The sequence below is a fragment of the Sciurus carolinensis genome, chromosome 1 (genome assembly GCF_902686445.1).
Source record: "Sciurus carolinensis chromosome 1, mSciCar1.2, whole genome shotgun sequence".
NCBI classification, from domain to species: domain Eukaryota; kingdom Metazoa; phylum Chordata; class Mammalia; order Rodentia; family Sciuridae; genus Sciurus; species Sciurus carolinensis.
In genome coordinates, this window is record NC_062213.1 from 176,460,238 (window position 1) to 176,477,986 (window position 17,749).

The 17,749-nt window shown below is 49.6% G+C and overlaps 1 protein-coding gene across 1 annotated transcript in view; it reads right to left on the bottom strand.

Annotated features, from left to right (window-relative positions):
* Window positions 1-17,749, bottom strand: part of Szt2 (SZT2 subunit of KICSTOR complex) — a 51,585-nt gene that overhangs the window by 14,311 nt on the left and 19,525 nt on the right. Inside the window, 49 exon segments of the mRNA XM_047549747.1 lie at window positions 36-141; window positions 231-250; window positions 252-313; window positions 316-333; window positions 417-497; window positions 500-568; window positions 2,592-2,721; window positions 3,412-3,511; window positions 4,257-4,458; window positions 4,613-4,684; window positions 4,809-4,896; window positions 4,975-5,053; window positions 5,055-5,140; window positions 5,489-5,674; window positions 5,734-5,739; window positions 5,906-5,963; window positions 6,048-6,155; window positions 6,312-6,453; window positions 6,615-6,908; window positions 7,015-7,093; window positions 7,283-7,373; window positions 7,432-7,433; window positions 7,499-7,640; window positions 8,528-8,640; window positions 8,642-8,660; window positions 8,662-8,771; window positions 8,880-9,012; window positions 9,250-9,268; window positions 9,271-9,456; window positions 9,546-9,710; window positions 9,843-9,966; window positions 10,209-10,303; window positions 10,486-10,656; window positions 10,862-10,975; window positions 11,082-11,106; window positions 11,108-11,197; window positions 11,370-11,538; window positions 11,808-11,902; window positions 12,148-12,226; window positions 12,547-12,762; window positions 12,846-12,931; window positions 12,933-13,064; window positions 13,263-13,377; window positions 13,513-13,665; window positions 13,877-14,019; window positions 14,698-14,827; window positions 15,014-15,248; window positions 15,650-15,820; window positions 16,028-16,238. Of these exon segments, the coding sequence (XP_047405703.1) occupies window positions 36-141; window positions 231-250; window positions 252-313; window positions 316-333; window positions 417-497; window positions 500-568; window positions 2,592-2,721; window positions 3,412-3,511; window positions 4,257-4,458; window positions 4,613-4,684; window positions 4,809-4,896; window positions 4,975-5,053; window positions 5,055-5,140; window positions 5,489-5,674; window positions 5,734-5,739; window positions 5,906-5,963; window positions 6,048-6,155; window positions 6,312-6,453; window positions 6,615-6,908; window positions 7,015-7,093; window positions 7,283-7,373; window positions 7,432-7,433; window positions 7,499-7,640; window positions 8,528-8,640; window positions 8,642-8,660; window positions 8,662-8,771; window positions 8,880-9,012; window positions 9,250-9,268; window positions 9,271-9,456; window positions 9,546-9,710; window positions 9,843-9,966; window positions 10,209-10,303; window positions 10,486-10,656; window positions 10,862-10,975; window positions 11,082-11,106; window positions 11,108-11,197; window positions 11,370-11,538; window positions 11,808-11,902; window positions 12,148-12,226; window positions 12,547-12,762; window positions 12,846-12,931; window positions 12,933-13,064; window positions 13,263-13,377; window positions 13,513-13,665; window positions 13,877-14,019; window positions 14,698-14,827; window positions 15,014-15,248; window positions 15,650-15,820; window positions 16,028-16,238 (5,520 nt within the window).

The window sequence follows — 17,749 nt, forward strand, 5'->3', positions numbered from 1 at the left end:
ACACAAGGGCGTCAGGGAGGGTGAACAATACATGCCGAGGATTCCTCAGAGTAGATGGGCTCCTGGCTTCGGGACAGAGCTAGGGAAGTGGGCAGAGCATCCCCTTCCCATGGCCGGTCACTGCAGGAGGTCTCCAGGAGCCTGGGGAAGAGTGGCAAAATCTCTGGACATGTATCCTCCCATGCCATCCCTGACTCAAGCTTTACTCCATCTTTCCAGGGCCCACATACCGAAGATAGTACACTGCTTTTTGTGGCTCGCTCCTGATAAACAAACATATTCTTCCGGTTCACCACAGAGAAGGCATTAAGCCAGAGCGCAGGGCCTGGATGGCTGAGGGAGTAACACAAGTTCAGAAGGATCTCCCTTCCCCAGATCCTCTGCCTCCCACCTGCCCTCTCACACCAATCACATACCCCGAGAGACCCCCATGCTGGGTCCCATCTTGAGGCGTGAGTGGACTCGGATTACAGTTCCCCATACAACGTCACAGGAGAATGGCCAGGGACAAACTGCATTGTGGCTGCTAGGTACCCTCGGGGTGCGCAGCTCTCATCAGTAGCATAATCTGAAGGGAGGGAGAGCACGGGTTAAAAACAGGCACTCAGCCCCCTGCCCTCCAGACTGCTCACCTGGGACTGGCTGACTTGCCCACTCCCCCAGATTCTTCATCATCATCTATTCCCAGGGAAAGATGAGTTCTTTGGGTAACAAGCAGGGCCAGGCAGAGGCATGCCCTTAGGAAGACAGGTCACTGCACAGAGGCTTTCAGAGCCAACTTGAGGAGACTCAGAGAAGGAGCTAAGTAGCAGTGGAGCAGTGTGGAGAAACGCAGAACTTGAGACCATCCTGAAGACAATGCCAAGGGATTTTGGCCTGTCATAACATGTCAGAGGCACTATTAAGTCACTGTTCTCACAGGAAGGTTGCAACAGTAGCATCATTAAAACAAAAAGACTATGTACAACCAGCTGCAGAGTGGGGGAAAACCATGTCCTGTGCTTTGAAGGCCAGATATCCTGAAGGTGGTGTGGCGGTACCCAAGAACCCATGGCCATAGACTAATGTGTTGTTTGATCCTTTTCGGGTTTCTGTATTGATAAGAAATCTTTCAGTAGGTCAAAGAGGCAACCTGGTTTCCCAGAGATGTTGCTATCAGGTGTCAGCAGCATATAGGATACCCAGGAGGTTGCAGAGTTTCTGTGTAGAAACTCCAGTATGGAAAGACAGTTGCTAAGGGTTTCAGGGAAAAAAATATGGAGACTAAAATGAGGAAGGGCTGGATTGGGGTTGTGGCTCAGTGGTAGAGTGCTTGCCTAGCATGTGTGAAGCACTGGGTTTTATCTCAGCACCACATATAAATAAATAAAATAAAAGTCCATCAACAACTAAAAAAATATTTAAAAAAAATGAGGAAGGACTGCGTCCTGAGTTCTTACTGGTCTTACATTCTGCCTGCTGGGAGTCATCTTAGAATGAAAATAGTTAGTTGTCCTGGCTCATTCTCAATTTGCAGAAATTGCCTTCAATATCACTGAAGTCTGCTAATTATGGGGATTCTGCTTTAATATGGGAACGTTTCAGGATATGCTGAGAGATGCACCCTCCTGTTGATATTAGAAAATTGTCAATGGGACTGGGGATGTAGCTCGTGGTAGAGCACTTGCTTAGCATGCATGAGACCCTGGTTTAATCCCCATTTCAAACACACACAGATCGTCTATAGACTGCCTGAGAATGTTAAATGTAAGGAGTGGTGTGATTATACTTTTAAAACCAGAAGGAAGGACTACAAAAGAATGATATGATTTAGCTTTCCTTTATGGGCTAGGATGAGAAGTTATAAGGAAAAGAGAAGGGAGCTGAAGAATTGAGACTTCAATTACCACCTCAAGTAGATTATCAAGTTTCCTTAGCATGACCAGAAATCCCAGGAATTCCAAAGGAGCCCTGCCTGCCTGTCTGGTGGCCCGCCTTCTATGGGAACTCAGGCTCCTCCCCTCTGGTCTTCTCTCACCTGTGAACTTGTTCTTCCCCCAGACTCCTCATCCTTGTCTAGTCCCCTACTGGGAACAATACTTTGGGCAATAAGACATGGCCAGGTACAGGCATGCCCTTAGGAAGACAGGTTATAGCACTGTGTCCCTTCAATCTTTTCTTCTTTTCTGTATTCTTCAACCTCTCTCCTCCTTATTGGCTCTTTCCCTATAGAGTATGAACATACTCAAGTCTCAACCTTATTTTGAAGTTCCTTCCTTGCCCCATCTTCCTTCAGTTACTGCCATATCTATTTTCTCTTTCTCTTCACTGCCAAGCTACTTGATAGAGTAGTTATTCTCTGTTCCACCTATCTTCACCTTTCCATTTCATCTGGTTTTCTATTCCACCTCTCTACTGAAACTGCTTCCATGAATGTTACTGACAAACTAGAAGCAGCCAAATCCAGAAATCTTTTTCTATCCTCTTCTTGCTCTCTATTACTTTGCACCAATCACAAATAGTGAAGGTTCTGCTCTCGGCTTCCTCAGTACTAGATAAAAAAGTGGGTAGCAGTATTGCCTTTAGAGGGAGGCTACTGAGTGGGATCCTACCATCACTGGGGAGTGGTGCCCGCTGTCGGGAGTGGAAGGGGGTCTCACTGCGCCACAGATCTTCTTCACTCTCGGCCACCAGAAGAGAGTTACACACGTGACTGTCATGAAGATCTTGAAGAAGCAATCTCTGGGAGAAGGAACAAGGTGTCAGAAAACTGAAGAATCTCCTCATAAGTGGATGGTGAGTGGGATGATCAAAAAGGCCAGAGAGAATGACCACTATCACTAGGGGTCAGAGATCAAAACACCTGTAATCAGAAATGGTGTCCCATGGTAAAAGAGGGCTTTAAGAGCAAATCCAGTGAGAAGCAACTTATCCCTCTCTTTGCCACAATCTGGTCATATTTTTCAGGTCTCAACTTAAAAACCACTTGCTTCCCTTAAGAAGCTTTCCCTGTTACTCTGGCTTGTCAGATCCCTGATCTCTGCTTTTCCTTTGCAGAATTCTTCACAGTTGTCATTGAAATAATTCATGTAATTTAGTTGTTCAATATCTATCTCCCTGCTCTATATAAGCTACACAGAGTCAGGGTTCCTTCTGGTTCATATTAAATTCCTAATGATAGCACACTGCAAGGAGAGGGAACATTTCAGTTACTGGGAGAGAATGAGAGAGTGACCCACTATTATAAACGTTGAGTTGGAGAGCTCCCTAGTCTGTAGGGAGCTGGGGGAGTAAGAGCATTAGAAAGCATTCCACAGTTATTGCTAAGTCTGTGGCAAACCAACATCCTCTGAAAATCAAGTTCCCAGAAAATCCCTTCTTATGTGGTCTGTGCCTCAGTGCCCAGAGAGCCCTGCCCTTGGTTACGCTTACCTGGTTGACCTCCCTGCAGATCTCACCAACTCGCCTCACCAGGAGCTGCTGCAGGTGGCGGCACTCAGTGCCGGGCCCCCCATCCTCCCGAATCAGGCTCCTAAGAGGAAGGATGAATTTAACACAGACTGGCAGGGAGGGGGGAAGTTTTATTTGTCATAAATGGGAGGGGAGGTCATGGAGAGGGGCCAAGAGAAACCATAAGAAAGAGAAAGGATTGTACGAAGGAAGTAAACCTAATGGGAATGGTAAAAACGGAATTCTTAAAAGCAATTCTAGGAGCCCAGGTTCCCTGTGTGCCTTGCCAGTTCCTGTGTGGCCACCACATTAAGGTTTCCATCACTTCTTTAATCTCAAATCTGATCAGAATGGTGGTCTTCCTGTTCTCAATCCCACCATGAGAACAGAGCAGTATTTAATTTCTCTTGCTTGAGTTTCTTCATACCATTAGGGTAAGATTAGGTAGGGTTATTTATATAGATTAATGAATTGATCCATGTAAAATGCTAGAACAGAATGTACATATTTTACGTACGTGTCAATATTAGCTATCATTCCTTATTTTTATATATCAACCTCTGAAGTTGCTCTGAACCATAGATGTTTTTAATGTTCAGCTAGAATCCAACTCTTCATTAGCTTTTCAACCTCCACCAAGAAAGTCTAGAGTTATGTGCTTTACTAGATGTGGGAAGAGATCTGAAGTCCTAACCTTAGAATTCAAATCAGATTCCTACCAAAGCTCTCAGTCTCATTCTTACTTTTAACAACACCTGGAGAAAGGTGTGAGAACAGGGCAAAGAGGTTATAGCAGTGTCAGGGTGTAGGCCCTGGCTGCTACTCACTGTGCATGTGCATATACTTCCACACGATCCTGTAGTACTCGGACAATGAGCCAGAAGTCAGGCAGGCAGGGCCGAGGAAGGACTGACAGTGAAGGCTGCAGGGGTGCTGGTCCAGGTGGAGTCCGCAATGTGAAGGGGGCCTTCTCACTGAGGGTCTCATTTGGACCTTCACTGTCTGAGCCACTACTGCCACCATCATAACCTGTGTCAGATGTGCTGAAGTTTATTCCCATCCTGACTGAGCCTGACTTGTCTGAGCCTCCAGGTACATCAGTCTTGATGGTCCCCTTCAAATAAGCCCCTTCTGATGCCTCCTGCCATCAGCTTAGAGTCCTCTGCCTCTACCCCCGGCTTACCTAGGTGGTCTGAGTCCACACTGCCTTGACTGGATATAAGGCTTAATCCCCGACTGGGCCCAGGCTGACTCCCTGAATAGAGAAGGAAAATGCCTGGAGCTTCTCTTGGTCCTGCCTAGGGCCTACTCCAAAAATAGAAGCAGGAAAAAAATGGAAGTTCTAGTCCTCAAACTTTGCTTCCCAAGTTCTCTCTTACCTGCTTGTGGCAGGTTGGACAGGCTGATGAGGGGTGTGCCTTCAGAATCCTCTGGGGAGCAAGGGGCTTGGGGACTGGCAGTCAGGGCCTGCAAGGCAGGATATCAAAACTAAAGTACAGTGGCACATACTCAATACTACCTCCCTCTACCCCAGGTGAGACTTACCTCTCTTTCAATGGCTTCAGTCCTGTCCTCATGGCTGTGCCAGGCCCAGGACACTGCAGGGGGCTCCCATGGGACCCACTGGCTGTTGGCCAGCTGCCACAAAGAAGAAGCCACTGTCAGGGTCCTCAAGGAGAGAGTGGCCAGGAAGGTGGAGGCGCCGGAACTCCTGGGGAGCAGGGACCAAGACTGTAATTCAGGCAGGAGCAGCCCTCTCTATACAAGGTAACTATACTTCCTCACTAGACACTCCCAACTACCTAGTGAAGCAGATGCCGGCATCCCTACTGCTTAGGTAAGAAAAGATTTGGTGACTTTCCAGGGTTCAACAGACCAGTGACAAGGTTGGAGGCTGAGTTGGGCTTTTAAGCATAGGGGTGAAGAGCAGACAAGATTATAAGGAGATATCCAGGAAGGATAATTCCATGTACTAAACTTAGGGTCTTAGAACTTAGGCTAGAAGGCCCAGGAAAGGATACATCCCCAGGGGACCTGGAGTTTTCTGAGAGCAGCTTACCTCCTTGAATTGTGTGAGGGAACGCTCTGGCCCAAACACAAAACTCAGTGGCACAGTTTGGCGAAGGCAGTAGAGCGTCCAGGAGAAGCTATGGATGTGGGCAGCTGCTCGATGCAGGGCGGGGCTCTGGGGGATGCCCCCTCTTCGCAGTGCCCCCACCATCTCATCTTCTAACAACCAGCGGATCTAGAGAGAGCAACCCAGGATGTGGCAAATGGCATCTTTCCTTGCTTACTGAGCATTACCTCACTCTCAGTCTAGAAGGTACTAGAAGATAACTCTGGCTCAGTCTAAGAAAAGCCTTAATTCAATCCCAGAATAAAGGGGGGTACTTTTCTCATTTATATGATAGAAAGGTTATCATTTATAGCACTTGGAGTTATTGCTGCACTGGGAGAGAGAAGGCCCTCACCTCACTCATGTGGTCTCAATAGCCAGTCTGTGTGGTGGGGCCAAACTGGACAGTCCTGGGTGCCTAAGGGGAAGGAAGATTCAGATATTGGTTTCCAGAAATGAAACTGAGGGGAGTGAGAACTGTGAGAAGAAGATAAGTATATACCTCTCTTCTTCTGGGGGTGGTAGTGGGGGCCCCAGGCCATCATCTGACCTTAAAGATGACGGCTGCCCTGGGGACCGTGGGAACGAAGCACTGCTCTCAGATGTTGACCTAAATAGGGTAGGAACAAAAGTCAAAGGTCAGGAGACACTACCCCCCTGGGGCCTCCTCAAAGTTTCCTTAGTTCCCATGTCCCTTTATATTCCTTTAATGGTCCCCCTATTCCCACAAAAGTCCCAGACACCCCCACCAAGCTGGCTACCACACCTGTGGTGCTGAGGGTCCGAGGCTGGGGGAAGCTCCACTTCCAGGGGCAAGGTCAGCACAAAGACATCCAGAGTGACACTGAGGTCTCTCAGGAGAACTCGTCCTCCAATTGGGGGGCCCTCCAGACTGGCAAGTACCTGACCTGGGAGAGAAGGAAAGCTGGGGTTACTGGGGTCCCTGGGAAAAGCATAGATTCCATGTTCTATGTGCTAATGAGTCATAGTCCTAGGCTCTCCTCCACCCACAGAGAGGCAGGCAATCTGTACTGGGACGCTGGCCTTCCCCAGGCTCCTTTGATCTCACCCAGACAGGTAGGCAAGCTGCACACAGGTACTGAGCTGTGCTGTCCACGAAGCCGCACAGAGCATGTGAGATGTAGGAAGAGGGGTGGCAGGTCATGCACAAGGCTCTCAGGCCCAGTGGGTGAATCACCCCCCAAGATACTGAAGGAGTCTTCATCAGGGTTCACAGTGTCTGCATCTGACAGTGAGGCAGAGTCTAAACCAGCAGGCCCCAGGTCTGGTTCACGGCTCTCACGGTATTCCACCTCCAGCTCTGGATCACTCTCAGTGACCACACAGCAGGCAGATGTGTCACCTAGTAGTGCATGTCATATGGTCAACAAGCTAGGTTGGCAGTGGAGGCCCCTAAATCCTGGCTTAAAGCAACCTCCTCCTCCTCATCATCCCACTTGCTCACATACCTTCTTCTCCCACAAGTTCGGCTTCTGAAAACTCCAGGTCACTGACTTTTCTGTCTACTGTGTCCCGAGGACCATCATCCTAAGCAAAAAAACACCCCCAAAACCAAAATCAAAACCAAAGAAACAGAACAAAACTTGATCCAAGCAGGACAAGAACTACATTGGGCCACAGGGAACTAAGATTCAAGAGGATTCACGAAGGCTGAGTGGGATGACTAGAGCTCTGTGTTGGGGGCACAAAGGAAGGAAGCAAAAAAAAAGCACTCACTTCTCGTCTGCTGGATGGAGGGCAATAGAAGAAGTAGTGAGGATTGGAGGGCACTGTGCGGAAGTGGAGACGACTAATTTCCAGGATACTTCTCCTGTTGTGGGGTTTAGAAGTGGGTTATGATGCCAGCTGACCCTTGAAGGCACTACCCCTCTACCAGAATGGAACAGTGCACAGGGACCCTACCCCTCTTCTGCCCTCACCCAAGCTCCCCACCTGGATGAGGCCATGAAGGGCATCATGTGCCTCTCCTCTTAGCTGGCAGACATCTGTCAGAGAGATCTCTGGGCCAGGGTCTGGATTGCCAGGAACACGAGCACTCTGAAACTCAGGTTCACTTAGGTCCTCGGTTTCTATGCTGGGAGGTGGAGGTGGGGAGGACACCAGTATCAAGAACCACCAAGGGTTAGGAGATGCCTGCTTCCCAAGTGAGAAGCAACACACACCTGTCTCTTGTCTACAGGGTATCAGCACAATGGTCTGGCCAGTGACAGAGGCCAACAAGAACCATCCCACCCATATGGGCTCTAACCTCCACATTTCTTGAGGACCAGACATTTCTGTGAAACATAGTGAGGATGATCCCAGTTTTGTGACTTTTGTCACTGGGTAGAGAATGGTATCTTTTACCATGAATGGGGAAGATAGGTGGAGAAGTGAGGGTTTGATGGGAAGAAAGTGAGTTCACTTGGGGGACATGAAAAGCAGGGGATTTAGAGCTTCAGAGGGCCCTGGGCTAGGGTTCCAGCCAAGAGTCTTCAATATACCCACCACTCTAGCTCTTGTTTCCCCAGGGGCAACACACTGTAGATATTAATACAGAGCTATCTGCCTGCTCATCTTTCTTCTTTCCTCTAGCCTCCCTTCAGCAGGGGCCTTTTAAGGCCTAAAGTGAGCTAGGGAATCAGCAGTGAGCAAAGTGCATAGTTTGGGCCCCATGACACACAGATTAATTGGGAAGACTATTACTATTGTATGGAGGTCCTCAGAACAAGTCTCCAAAGAGGCAACTGGGAACTCCCTGGTCCTGACCTGGCTCATCAGACCACAGGAGAGATGGGGAGTGACTGGGAGGGAGACTGCTGCCAGAGCCTAATGGGAGAAAGCAGACTGCATGGGAAGAAGGAAGCCAGCAACAAAATACTGTTGCTTCTCTGATGCACATTCCTGGATTAGAAGGTCCTTGTTTTAGAGTTTTGGTTTGTTCCCCCACCTTCTCTGACACCATTCAAGAGTAACCCTAACCTGGACTCAGAAGCTAGGATAGCTCGTTCCCGAGGCTCTGGACCCTCCTCAATGCTGCTGCTGAAAAGCCCTGGGCTGAGGGGACCAGGGCTTGGAGGTGCATGAGGTAAACCCCCAAGTGTGGCCACACATGCAATCAAAAATGGGTGATGTCTACTTCTTGCAGTAGTTCCTCACAGGCATCCACTGCTGTTAGCAAATCCTGGCAGTTCACTATTTGTGATTGCTGTAGCTCCGGATAGCCCTGATGGAAGTAGAAAAGGCAATGGGGGTCAGTCCTGGAATGATCTCTCCAAGCCCCACTCCTATAATGCCTGTATCTCCACTCCCAGAGCCCCACTTCCTCCTTCACATGGCCTTCTTGCTCACCACGGACATAGCACCGCTGTGCATGCTCCTGCAACAAGGCACAATGGGTGGCTGCCTCTTTGTACCTGGGCTCCATCCAGACCGAGGATGCAGAGGGGTGGTCGATGAACTGAGTCCTAGGAACGGAGGGACAACATTGTTTGGTCAAACTCTCCTATATGATACCTTAGATTCATTAGCCGATGGATATTCAGTCTCTTATATCCAGACTTTTACAAAATGTATTCATTCATTTGATAAACTTGCTAAGGGAAGTCAGAAGCTGAGTTCCTGTCACTGACCTGAATCAACCTGTTGTCCACACCCATGAGTATGCACCTTTGTAGGAGGACACAGATCAATATCAAGGACACTCACGGAAGATGAGATCTCGGGTGCCTGAGGGGGCTGCAGGCCAACCATTTGTTCCCTCAATGCTTCCAGGGAACAGTTATAGATATAGACAGGACACCGGGTCCGGGGCCCATCTGCACCTTCTGTCTGGGGAGCCTGACGCCCAGTGTAAGCCTGTAAGTCCTGGTGGAAGGGAGGGCTCAGCTCTCCTTGATCCTGGGCACTGTCTGTGGGGAAAAGTGTCCCATGGTCTTCAAGCCCTTTATTTGTTTCTCACCCCACTCCTGCTTACTGACATCAGAGTCAATGACCTCACCATCAGCTAGGGTTACGCTGAGGATGGGGACTTGGGACTTGGTAGCCTTAACCCCAGTTCCTCCAAGATCTCGTGGACTTGGGGCTCCACTCCAATCCCCAAACTTAGTCTTTGTTTCTTCTTGAGAATGTCCCTCGAGGCCATAGGCAGCCAAACGCTGAACATCTGAAGAGAAAAAGACAGATACAAATCAGAATTGGCTGGTATTCTGGTGAGGAAGTGCAGGGTTTGTATTGTGTGTGTGTGTGTGTGTGTGTGTGTGTGTGTGTGTGTGTGTGTGTAGCCAGTAGTTGGTACCTGTGAAGGTAGTGGGAAGGAAAGTCAGGAACACATGCTGGGGGGTCACCAGCCTGGCATAGCAGCGCCACTGAGGGGGCTGAGCAGAGATGAGAGGACTCAGAGTTTCAGAAAGACCTACGCCCTGTAAGAGAAACAGAAAATTAGAGTAATCTATAAGGGAACATCTAAGCTCTGTTCCCTTCCTCCACCCTGAGCTGATTCATCTTAGGTATAGTATGTAAGTTTCAGAACAAATGACAATGATAGTGTTCTGTCATTGGCAGAAGGCATTTGGAATCAGGGTGATAGAAATCTGGGCATGGACGTATAGTTATGGAAGGAGGTCAGTATGATAAGGGCTCAGGGAGAAGACTCAATGCTGACCAGGGCAGGAAGAGCTGAGTCTCCAGTGGCCTGGGTGGTACCAATTGCTTGATGCTTTAGGATCCCATGGCTTCCCACTGGTGGCCCCTCTGCACCTACGACAGGGGTAGAAATGGCAGAAAAAGGTAGAGGCAGCCCCAGAGAAGCAGGGCTCTGAATTGAAGAGAAGAGGAGGATGGCGAGGAGGGAGTCCAGAGCTCAGACAGAAACCACCCTGTGGGAGTAGGGGAAAGGGTTGGGCTGGAGTCTGGTGTTAGGAAAAAGGAGGGGAGCTCACCTGGATCACGACAGCTCCGGCACAGTACCTCACTCAGGAAGGCAGACTGGTCAGCAGGGGTCAGTGGGATCTCCCGGTCACTCAGCTCCTGCCCTAGGCAGCTGTGCAGCAGGCACAGCACCATGTCGTTGGCAGGACAGGGCCCCTCGGCGAGAGGAACACCCTCTGGCTCTGCCCGACACACACTCTACTCAGCACCCAGAGCCTCCTGCAGCCCAGTGTCCCCAGCTCCACCCTGTCCAGCAAAGCCCTTTAGCCTCAATTTCCTTCTGCCCTATCACTCACTTGCTCCTCTACTCATCCTCTCTCTACTCTCTAATATGCCCAGCATGCTGGCCCCTTAGGAGAGGGGTGAGTAGGTACCAAATTCACCCACCTTTGGAAAGCAAAAGGAAAAACATCTGCAGCTGCTGGCACTGTGGCAACAATCCCATTAGGTCAAAATGGAAAGGGATCTCATGGACACAGGTGTCTCCTCCCTGGTCCTGTCCTAGGAGGGAGGGAAGGATGATATGACACAACAGTGAGACCCAGATTACCTGCTTTCTTCCTGCTCATTCCCCGGTTCCACCCAGTGGGCCACATTTGCCACTGACCATCAGAGACCCGGGGCTCTGGGGGGCAAAGGACTCCATTCCTTGCTCTGGCACAGCTGTATCAGGTATTCAAAGCTCAGCATGGAACCTATGCAGGCAGCATCCCGTGGGTGCAGCTAGGGGGAAACATCAGAGGACAGGAGTCAACCCCTGGTAACCCTAGCCTCTAGTTCTCAACAAAGCCTAAATAGTCACAGACATTCAGAGTGCCAGGAAGCCCACAGGTTGCAGCATTCAAAGGAGACGCAACCTGGTAAAAGATCAGGGTCTGGTTCTCAGTTCACTCACAGCTTGAGGGATCTCAGAGTATGTCAAGTCCTGCAGGTGCTTCCAGTTTTCAGGGCCAGGTCCCACTCGCCCATACTGTGGCTCCACCCACACCTCAGTGACCAGATTAAGCTCCGAGTCCCCCTCCAGGGCCTCCACCTCCACATCATTGTCATCATCTGTTGAAAAGCTAAAGGAGAAAGGGCTCTGAGGAAGAGGAACAGGGATTTAACACATAGCCTTACATCAGAGGGAGAGCCTCATGGAGGATTGGAAGGAGGCAGGTATGGAGGACAGCCTCTGTAGACCATGTTTGCCTGATGGAACACTGAAATACAGCATCTCCCCCCTTCAACTTGGGATGGACATCATCCCTGGATACTTGAGCCAGATGTTTAGGCAACAGTGGGGAGAGAGGGTACTCTGCAGAGGTAACTTCCAGGCAGGGCTAAACCTCACCTGTCTTTGGTGGAGGTGGAGTGGGGGGGGAAGAGAATGTACTGGATGACACACGTGTGCTTCTCTTCAGCTGCGGCTTCCCCGGGTGGTTCATTCTGTTGGTAAATAGAAGATCCTAGAAAAATTCTGGCCAGTGCAAAGACCTGGTCTGGCCTAGCTCTGTCCCTCAGAACTTCAGTACCCTCACCACTTCTCATATTTCTATGACTCAGGCCTTGGTCCTCTGGACATATGGTCCCTAGGAGGCAAAGTTTATAGTAGTCCCCACCCAGCTCAGAGGCAAAAGTCCCTGAGATTATGATGGACCTCGAGGTGAAGTGTCATGAGGGATGGCACACACCTGAATTGGAAGCTCCAGGACCATATTGATGATTCCTTCCCCACTGCAGGCAAAGTGGAACCCTTCAGAGAGTCGAACTCTAAAGCCCCATAAGAAAAGAGATACTCAGTGCAGTGCCCCAACACATCCATCTCCCACTAGCCATCGTTAACAGTCTAGTCCACTGGGGGCTCTGCTCAGACTAGTGGTTCCTCAGGGCGCAACAGATCCAATTAGGATAGGAGGCCAAAACAAGCAGAGTAGAGGGAAAGTGCAAGGTTAGGTAGTAGCACACTCTATACCTGATACTGGAATATGGAGATAGAAAGGGCCTGGCTTAGGCTTTCTGTCAGGGTTCAAACCCAAAGTCACGCTCACTCTATTCCTGCCCCAGTAGCCTAGCAGGCTCAGGTGACATACTCAGTGAGGATGGACAGGAGCTGGGCGATGGCACTTAGTGGAAGTGCAGGAGCCAGGCCTGATGGAACACTCCAGAGCCAGCGTTGATGGTAGAGGTAGCGGGACAGTGATGCTAGGCTAGACGAGGCTGATCGGCCTGACACTAAAGGCAGTGGCCCTGGTGGCTCCAGTGTCAGAAGGAAGGGTGCCCGGTAGTCCAGGGGTAGCTTCTCATACCTGGGAAATGGACCATTCCCCAGTTATCTCTATTCATACCCTTCCTCGTGTTCCTGGGCTCCCTCCCCAGTCTCTATACCAACCTGATGAGAAGCTTATCCAGTGGTTTATGGAGGACCACAAGGCAGGGCCGGTCAGATAGGGCCTGCTGCAGCCCCAGCATAGGGGGGTGACTTGGAGGGAGAGCTGCCCCCACCAGTGCCACCCAGCCCTTTTCGTTTCACCTTGGGTGTTGGCTCCTTGCTTTGCACCCGGTGGGGGAAACGAAGGCGCAGGATCTCTTCCTGCAAGCCTGACACAATCTGCAAGGAAAATGTGGTTAAGTTGCCCTATGAGACTGAGAAAAGGGGCCCACAGACAAGGTAAAAGAACCTTCTCCTTCGAGCCTTTCTTGGTCTGGGATCATTTCTCCCTAATAAAACTGGCCCTGGTGGGGCAAGAGAAATGGAGTACATCTACATCCCAAGACTCCTTGGTCTGGGAGTCAGGGCCCAGCTTACCTTGTGCCGGGCCTGTGCTGGAGTGCCAATGGGAAAACCCAGGCGAAGAACCATGCATGGGGCCTTGGAAATGATGCGGACCATGTAGAAGGAGGAGGGGGGCTGGTCTGGGGCACTAGGGAGAAATGGGAAGGAGTGAGCAGCCCCAGGCTGGGAGAATATGGGTTTAGGAGGGTTGAGATCTGGCATTACAGGAGGAGATATGGAATGAAGTGATGGAGAAAAACTGAGGAGATGTCAATTTGCCCACCTGGAGAGCAGCTTGACGTAAGAGTAACCCTCGACCAGCACAAAGCTGCTCCAGTCCCGAAGCAAAGAGGTCAGGGAGGAGTGTGAGATCCTGCACTGGATAGTGCTGTAGCGTCCATTGCTGCCTGGGGTATGCAAGTGCTTGGGGATTGGTCTAGGAAGAAGGTGTTGAAAGAGATCAGACCTCCTCCAGCTCCAATCTTGGGGGAAAAGTAGACAATTTTTTCCTCTTCTAGGCCTGCCTGAGATTACGGGGGCTGATAAACAGGAAGACGTGGATGCAGCTGGTACCCTTCCCATCATTCCCTATCCTCTGGCCCCTGCTCCTCCACCCAAACTATGGCCTTAACCCTAAAGGTACACACGTGTCATGCTCCAGGATGAGCACCAGGCGATGCATGTGCAACCAACGCTGCCATGAATTAGCATCCATAGACAGCACTGGTTTCCAATAGGCAGCAAACTGGGCATGAGATGAGTCAGAACCACTGTGCTGAAGGGAGAGCACCTGGGGACAGAAAAGATAGCCCTATGGGAGCATCTGTGGAAAGTCAGCAAACAGAGCCATGGCAGGCTCAGTTCAAGGGGTCAGAGACAGCAGTAGGTTAAGGCTAAGGGCTACAGCCTAACCCTGGGACTGAGGAAAAACAAATTTGAATATGAAGGTTGGATTAGGATGACTGAGTGAGGGACAAATTGTGTAGCCCTTTAAAGCTGAATTCGGCAGGTAGATGGAACCTGCTCAGCTTCCATCACTGACTTTCAAGAACTGGTGATGAGGCGCCACTGCACACTCATGTAAGCCATGTGCCCATCAGTGCTAGGCTGTCAGTCATGGGCTGAGTGTGAAGACAGCACAGGACAAAGGAAGCGGTGGTGTTCAGTAAGTACACAGTTCACAGTGGTTGATGATGGTTGGGAACAGGTGAAGGTGGTTGGAGAGGCTGGGGTGAGGGAGCAGAGTCTGCTGAGGGCCCACCACCTAAATATTCTGGAAGATGTCCAACACCTGTGATCTGTTAAGGACCTTCTGGATCCTTCTCCTCCCCCTCCCCAGGGTCTTAGGAGGGAGAGGAGGTGAAAGGTGAAGCTTCCAGTTTCTGTTCCTTGAAAGAAGGAACAGATGCTGTGCTGATCCCTGCACAGGTAGGCAGAAAAGGGGCTACCAAGCATCAGAGTCACTCACCGGGGTGGTGGAGCCTGGAGGGATGTAGAAGAGTGGCACTCCACTCTTGGTGCTGTCTGGAAGTGTGAAGTGCTCTGGCACTGAGGAGAAGGACTGAAGGTGGGCTAACATCTGGTCAGTCTGGTTAATGCTGTTGAATAAGGGTCAAGCCTGAGCCACAGCTGACTCTGCTGGGTGCAGTTGAGGGGGACCCCAAGGAGACATGGGACCAAAGACAGCCAGGTGCCCTGGATGACCCTCCCCACTCCCAGTTTCACAAATCTATCCCTCTGTACAACAAATAGGGCATTATTCACCAACTGGTGACCTCACTTACCTCTGCAGTGTGTTCCAGAAACGGCGGATAACATGTGTACGATACAAGGAACGAATGGGTTGCCTTAGTGCACAGGACACATCATGCAAAATGTCATAGCCACCTTCCATTGTCACTTCCACCCGTGTTCCTCGAGGACCATCAGGCTCCAGGGGCCAGGGTGCCATAGCCACATACTCAATGCGCATGTTGTGTTTCCAAAGCAGCACTAACTTCACTTCCAACTGGGAGCCTCCTTCAGAGGAACAGAAGGGTCAGTTGGGTGAAGAAGGCGTAGGACTCCAGGCCTAAACAGATTCCTATCTGAAACCTCACCTACCTCACGGAACTCTAGCCTGGCCAAAGGTTCTAAGCACAGTTCCATAGGTTTCAGGTCCACTAACCTGCCAACTGATTTAATAAAACCAAGTTCAGGACACGATACCTGCCTCAGTTGGTTCATCTTGGGCAAAAGGAGATGGAATTGGGAAGCTACATGCTGGGAGAATTAAGCCCTAAAGGCAACTCTGAAATGATAAGCAGAGTCTCACAGTGATACTCTTTCAAGTGTGATATATTCCACTCTGTTCAACAAGTCGGCCTGCACAAAAGTTCTCAAAGATCTGTGAAATTACAGTAGGACCTAGTGACCCTTACCTTTGGCCAGAGTGACCTCTCGGACACTGTAGCCCTCTCGAAGCCGTACAGACACAGTGCTGATCAAGTCAGCTGGCACCTCCTTCTCAGTGTGCTTCTTCCGGCGCAAGGCCAAGGCAGGGTTGCTGCTTGCGGAGACCAGGTGCTCATTAAATAGGCGGTGCTGAGAACCTGGCAGGCCATGAAGATGGGTAAAAAGAAAATGGTGATCTGTCAGTGGACAGGTACATAGGGGGAAGAGATTATGCCAAAATCACTGTGAGAACAGCACCAAAGTAGCCAGCCCAGTTAGACTTTCAGTCCTCCCAAAGCCTATATTGCATATCTCTGGGCTCTTTGTATATTCCCCTTTCCATACCCAACCAGCCTGCCTCTTACCACAGTAATATTCAGGGTTCAGTGCTTCCCCACTGCGTAGGAAGGAGTAGAGTAAGAATGCCCGGTGGTAGACAGTCAGACCCAGGTTGCCTGGCTCAGGCTCAGGACAAGTAGACAGGTAGGAGCCAAATGTTGCCATTGCGATGAACTTCATCAATTCCACATTGGGCACATGACCAAAACTGCAGTCATAAGAGTAAACTCCTCCCACCTGGAGAAAGTGAGCAAGTAGAGACTCTGCTCCACCAGAGGAACAGGAGACAATGAACAGCAAGAGAGGGAGCTGGGACTGGGTGGCTGTTCCCATCGCCTGGACAACAGAGAGAAGTAGGCTACCATTCTCTCTCTGTGCCTGCCCTCCCTTGAGCCCTTCTGAAGCCTGTACCATTTGGATACATCATTCTCTGTCTTTCTTCCTCAACATCAAATACTCTTCTCTCCCTTCACTAAAGATTTCAGCAACTGGTTCACTGGTTTCCTGTCACCATCCTGAAAGACTTCAGTGTATATCTAGCAAAGTGTTTCTCAAACTTTAGTGAGCATACAGAACCCCCCAGGGATGTTGTTAAAATGCAGGAGGTCTGGGGTGGAGCCCAAGTCTGCATTGCAAACAAGCTTTCTGATGCCAATGCCAAGGCTCCAGATCAAAATTGGCGAACTCAAATACAATGAATTCATTATGGCTACAACCCATGATTATTCCTTTAGTTCCTTTTGCCTTCTTCCAGGTGCTCTTTGACCACACTGGGTCTGCCAGGCCTTCAGTGTGCTCTCTCCAAGTCTAACAGCACTGTTTTTGACCCTCCTTATGCAACCTAGCCTGAACCTGGATCCTTACTTAGTTCAAGCAATTTCATAAACATTGTTTTCAAATCCCTGAAGGCCAAATCTAGCCCGTCACCTATTTATGTCAATAAGGTTTTACTGGAACTCAGCCATGCCATTAATTTTGTATTGTCTTTGGTTGCTTCCACACTACCATTTGAGAGCCTTCACACCACCACAACACAGCACAACAACGACAAACCAAAAGGCCCTTAATGCTTAAATATGCACTAGATTGCCTAGATGACTCATCCAGTTCCCTGGTTGCTTGGTTCCTCAAACCTTATCTCTACTCTACTGCATGTTGGCTATATCCTGGGCCCTGGCTTCACTTGGAACACATCATCTTTGCAATTCTAAACTGCTACAACCCATGATTATTCCTTTAGTTCCTTCTGCCTTCTTCCAGGTGCTCTTTGACCACACTGGATCTGCCAGGCCTTCAGTGTGCTCTCTCCAAGTCTAACAGCACTATTTTTGACCCTCCTTATGCAACCTAGCCTGAACCTGGATCCTTACTTAGTTCAAGCAATTTCATAAACATTGTTTTCAAATCCCTGACTCTCTTCACTGTTTTCTTGTCCTATCTCAAAACCCCAACTAGGATCACAACCTCTATTCTCAATCAATGGTGCCCAAATGGAGAAAACTGCATAGTGTATAGGCTGGCCTTATATCAAAACATGACAACCCACTCAGCAACTTATTCACAGTTGTTTTTTTTTTTTAAGCTTATTTTATTATACACAAATGGGATACATATCGTTTCTCTGTTTGTATATGAAGTAAAGGCATACCATTCCTGTAATCATACATTTACATAGGGTAATAGTGTTTGATTCATTCTGTTATTTTTTCTTCCCCTCACCCCTCCCACCCCTTTTCCCTCTATACAGT